At 36.6% G+C, this 5,560-nt stretch overlaps 1 protein-coding gene across 1 annotated transcript; it reads left to right on the plus strand.

Annotated features, from left to right (window-relative positions):
• The first annotated feature begins 228 nt into the window (after positions 1–228).
• LOC111986557 (probable disease resistance protein At1g15890) lies at positions 229–4,051 on the plus strand. Its single transcript, XM_024018223.1, has 3 exons — positions 229–1,051; positions 2,366–3,030; positions 3,671–4,051. Exons 1-3 carry the CDS (start codon positions 229–231, stop codon positions 4,049–4,051), a joined length of 1,869 nt encoding a protein of 622 aa, XP_023873991.1.
• The last annotated feature ends 1,509 nt before the right edge of the window (positions 4,052–5,560 follow it).

Here is a 5,560-nt window from a genome sequence, read left to right on the forward strand (position 1 = left end):
TGGTTTGGCTGTAGCTTCTGCTGTGGGTACTGCAGCAGGGGGGGAGGCCTACAACTATGGGAAAAATATTGTCAATAACATGAGGCGCAAACCTGATAATGATCTAGAAGGCAACCATAAAAGGTTAAAAGAGAAAGCAAAGAAGCTGTATGCCAGAAGGGATGATATATTGCTCAAACAAAGACAAAGCTAGTCAATCAAGTATGCGAAGCTTGGATTTCTAGGGTCATGAGGAGTAAAGAAGAGGTGCAAGAACTAGAAATCAAGTACAGTGATGAAAAAAGAAATAAAAAGAGACGGAGTCAGCATGGTTCAAGCAAGTCACGCACAGATCTTAGCAAAATCATGGCAGAGAAGTGTGATGAACTGCATAATCTTTGGTTAGAGGAAAAGTCTAAGATAGGAATACTAGTTGAGAAATTGCCTGAGTGTGTGATAATTATGCATGGACCCAAACCAGAAGATAAGCTATTTCTCCACTCAACTATTGAAGAAATACTGGGCCATCTAAGAGATAAGAATGTAAAAAGAATTGGACTTTGGGGAATGCCGGGAATTGGGAAAACAACCATAATGAAGAGCTTAAATAACTATGAAGATATTGCTAAAATGTTTGATATTGTTGTTTGGGTAACCGTGTCAAAGGATTTGAGTTTAGAAAAGCTGCAACACAAAATTGCAGATCGGTTAAAATTGAATATGAAAGGCATCACTGAGCCTGAAATTGCACAACAAATATGGAGAGAGTTAAAAAGCAAAAGGTATCTACTTCTTTTGGATGAAGTTTGGGACTTTCTTGATCTGTCTCTAATAGGAATGCATGAAAGTGAAATGGATAGCAAGGTGGTATTGGCAACTAGATATCTTCATGTTTGTTCCGATATGGATACTCATTTGGTATTAAATGTGCCACGATTGTCTGAAGCTGATGCATGGAATATGTTCAAGGTAAAGGTGGGTCGAAATTTCAATATTCCAAATGTTGAACCAATAGCCAAGGAAGTTGTTATCGAATGTGCTGGTTTGACACTCTTGATAGACAAGGTAGCAAGTAATTTTAGAAGAAGGGATAATATTCACCTATGGAGGGATGGATTAAGAAGTTTGCGGAGATGGCCTAGTATCAAAATCCAAGGCATTGGTGAATTGATTGAATGCTTGGAGTTTTGTTATGAAAATTTGAAAGATGAGGTTCAAAAGGATTGCTTTCTCTATTGTGCATTATATACTGAAGACTAAGAAATTTTGTAAGGTTGAATTAATCAACCATCTAATTGGTTTTATTCCGTGACCAATTTGTTTGTAATTTAGCACTTAGTAACCCTGAATTTAGGTGGAAAAATTGTAAGGGTAGTGTGTGAGAAGATGTGAAGAAAAGCTTAAGAGTGTGCAAGAAAAACAGAGATTCGCGGATAGGGCTCACGGGTGGATCGCGATCGGCAAGCCGTCAAAAGCTGGCACGTGAGAGGCACACTGGGAAGCTGAAGGGTCGCGCCAGCTGTCACGCTACAGGACAAAAGTCCCAGGCTAGCCAGGCCGTTACATCGCGACTTGAACTCGTGACTTGAACAAGCCGCGAGACCAAGGCGCCAATTTGCCCTGTTTGGCAAAAACTGACATTTTGCATTCCCTTCTCACCCTACTATATATACACCCTTATACCCATCATATTGTGAGAGTTTCCAGAGAGAATTTTGTGAGAGAAAACTTTAGAGAAAAACAAGATTGTCTCATCCCCAATCTTCATCTAAGAGACTCTACAAATTCCTCTACTCTCTTCTTCTCTATTTTCATACCCTTGAGAGGTTATTTACCAAACCCTTATCTCACCACACCCATGTCTGTGAGAAGGTCCATTTGGTGCTTAGGGAAGCAGTTTGGGAAGGAACCAATATACATTGGTTGATGCTATGGTTAAGTACCGAAATCCAGAAAGTTAAAGAAGAAATAGGTTCGGCGTAACCTCGTTGGAGCAACAAACTTGGAGGGCTTAGGTACTTGGGTAGATTAGGTTTGGAGGGTCTTCTGCTGTTCATGTATCCCAACTATATTCTTTAGTGGATTTTATCACTGCTTGGATGGCGGCGGAGAGGTTTTACGCCGAGAACTTCGGTTTCCTCTTCGATAACACATCGTGTGTTGTCCGTGTGTTTGCATCTCTCTTTCCTTTATCTTTGTCTTATATTTACTGCTGTAGATGTGTTTATATTTGGTTTAGATTATTTTATCAATTCTGTTATAAGCTTGTTATCATATTCCGCATATTAATTGTTTGATATAAAGCCTGAATTGGTATTTTTGTAATTTGGGGGTCTAAACGTTCAAAGGTGTTTCATATCCATTTTGAACTTTCAAATTTATACAGATCCTCTATTGGAATGCTGGACAGTTGAAGGTTTCATTCATGATGCAAGTGAGTTTAGAGTTGCACGTGGGATAGGGCATTCAATATTGAAGGAACTTATCAGCGTGTCTTTGCTAGAGAAGAGTGAAAAGATGAATCATGTGAGGATGAACAAAGTAATACGAACTATGGCACTTAACATTTCTTCTCGAAGATGTAATTTTAATATTTTGGTGAAACCCCATGGGGGGTTGCAAGAGGCCCCTGAGGAGGTAGAATGGCAACAAGCAAATCGAATCCCCTTGATGGATAGTAAGTTGGGCACTTTGCCGGAAATGCCAGATTGCAATAAGCTTTCCACACTGTTATTACAAAGAAATTGGGAACTAAAAGAGATTCCTGATTTATTCTTTCGATACATGCAAAATCTACGAGTTCTAGATTTACATGGCATTGGAATTATGTTATTACCATCAACTATATCCGTCATGAAGTGTCTTAGAGCACTATATTTGCATTCTTGCATCTTTTTAGTGGAACTCCACTTAAATGGACTTGAGCATCTTGAGGTGCTTGATATTCGAGACACTGGGCTTAATCATTTTCCAATTCAGATTAGACATTTGATTCGGTTGAAGTGTTTACGTATCTCATTGTCGAATTTTGGCATTAGACATTCAAGTGATGTAAAATCTTGTCGAAATGTCTTTTCAAGTCTTTATTTATTGGAAGAGCTACAAATAATTGTGAATTCAAATAATCAAAGTTGGGAGCTAACTGTATAGGCTATTTCTGAGGGAGTGGCTACCTTGATGCATTTGACTTCACTTTCAATTTGCTTCCCTACAATGGATTGTCTTAAGAGTTTTATCTCAACGAGCCAATTATGGAAAGATTGCTCCTTCACATTTCAGTTTTTCTGTTGGTTACCATGACACAACCCTTTATAAAATTCTTGGCTGCTTTGAATATCAAAATATGAATTGTTTGAAATTTGCAAATGGTGAAGGTGTAGATCCTATCATTTCAGATGTACTTTGAAAACTCATGCATTTGAATTGATTGGGCACAAGGGAGCTTCAAGACTATCAGATTTTGGTGTCGATAGTATCAACAAGATGCAAGGTTGTTTGATTGAAGGGTGCAATGAAATTGAAACGATTGTTGATGGCTATAGCATAACAGGAAGTGCGTTAATATGCTTGGAAAAGATGCTCATAAGTAATGTTCCAAATTTAAAAACCATTTGGGAAGGTCCAGTACATTATGGAAGCCTATCTCAGCTAATTAACAACTTTAATGTTATGCAAATGTTTGAACTTGAAGATGATATTCTCTAGTAGCATGATTAAAGAACTCTCTAAACTTCAACACTTAGAAGTTGAAGAGTGTTCTGAAATTGAAGAGATAATTACAGAGTCTGAGAGTATTGGGCTGGAACCTGACGTGCTCCCAAGATTAAAGATCCTAGTGCTTTCTAATCTTCCAAGAGTTAAAAGAATTTGGACAAGTGACTCATTAAAATGGCCATCTTTAGAGAGGATTAAGATATCCATGTGCCAAATATTGACAAAATTGCCTTTCAACAATGAGAATGCAATCAACTTGAGACGTATTGAAGCTGATCAATCATGGTGGAGTGCATTGGAATGCCAAGATGATGCTATTAAACAAAGATTAAGGTCTATATGCTTTCAATCTCCTTAATAGCGGTTCTTCTGCATAAGGTAGTGGTAGAAATATCTGCTCCATCTTTGAGTTTGTAATATTTAAATTGATTTTCTTTCCTTTTCAAGATATCGTTTAAATGTGTGTGATTACATGAATGTTGGATTGAAACCTTCCTTATAGTTGGCTACGATTGTCTTAAATCTTTCATGAAAACTCTTGAACATTTAAGTTATACCATGTAAGATAAATCTTGCTTCACTTCAGTTATGGGTAGCCAAACCGACCTTATATGAGTATTTCATGAAGTTTTGTTTGATTTGTGAATAATAAGAACTTTTGTCTATATAGAGAAAGTATTGCTTCTAGAAAGCGTTTAGAAATGTACTGTACATACTAGAAGCCTAGCTTGACTAACAGCTTTAAATTTATGCAGATGTTTGAAGTTGAAGGTATTCTCCAATGGCATGGTTGAACAGCTCTTTGAACTTCAATACTTAAAGAGTTGAAGTATGTCTTGAAATTAAACTGATAACTGTGGTTGGAATTTGGAAATACATTTGGTTTGGTTACTCATTGAAGTGGCTAGAGTTAGAGAGGATTGCAATATCTAATGTGCTCAATGTTGACAAAATTTCACTTCAACAATGAGAATGTAGATAATTTGAGACATATTGAAGGCAATGGCGGAGTTAATTATTATGGCAAGAAGATGCTAGTGAACAGTGATTACGATCTATATACATTTTAAACGTAATGCATTTGGCTTCGTTCTTGTTCACAGCAGTCCTGTGTAAGGAAGTGGTCGAGGGTTTGCTCCCAACCTTTGGTTTGTAAGATTTAAAACTTTCATGTTTTTCTACTCTTTAAATGACATATGAATGTTAGCATCTACTAAGACTACTATATTGACATGTGATGTGATTGTTTAGTGTTTGTAATTTAAATAAATATTAGACTGAAACCCTTTTATATAGTTGGTTATGATTTTATAAAATTTCTAATGAAGTTAATACTGTTTAAGATGCAATTTCTTGCAAATTCACTTGAGTCAAATCTACCTTTTTCACATACCTCCAGCTTTTAATTGTTTGATTGGAAATGATCAGAGTCCAGTTTGCCTCCTGATCATCTTTCCCAAAACTTTGTCTTGTTCGATACATTATGAGTATGATTTAAACATACGAGCGTGACTTATCCAAAATTGAGGCATGAAAAGTTGTGTTTATTAGAGACTGAACAAAAGGTGGTAAACTACGCTTTGTCGATGTATAGGTGTTTTGTGTATTTCTGTTTGTTTAACTTCTTAGTAATAATGATAATGTGAATAACGGGAAATTTTGACTCCATTCGTAAAATTTTGCTTCGAGAACCATTTGTGAATATGAATGGTAATGATCGACATGCTTAAAATTTCAATCTCCAACAATTTGAGATCTGTCAATAAAAGGTTACAATTTGTTAATAGACCTATGTAAACCCTTACTTTTTCGTTCCCTCCCTCATTTATCCCTACCTCACAGATGAAGCAAAATCCATGTTACCTCC

Source organism: Quercus suber, unplaced genomic scaffold (assembly GCF_002906115.3).
Source record: "Quercus suber isolate HL8 unplaced genomic scaffold, Cork oak 2.0 scaffold_506, whole genome shotgun sequence".
In the NCBI taxonomy this organism is placed as follows: domain Eukaryota; kingdom Viridiplantae; phylum Streptophyta; class Magnoliopsida; order Fagales; family Fagaceae; genus Quercus; species Quercus suber.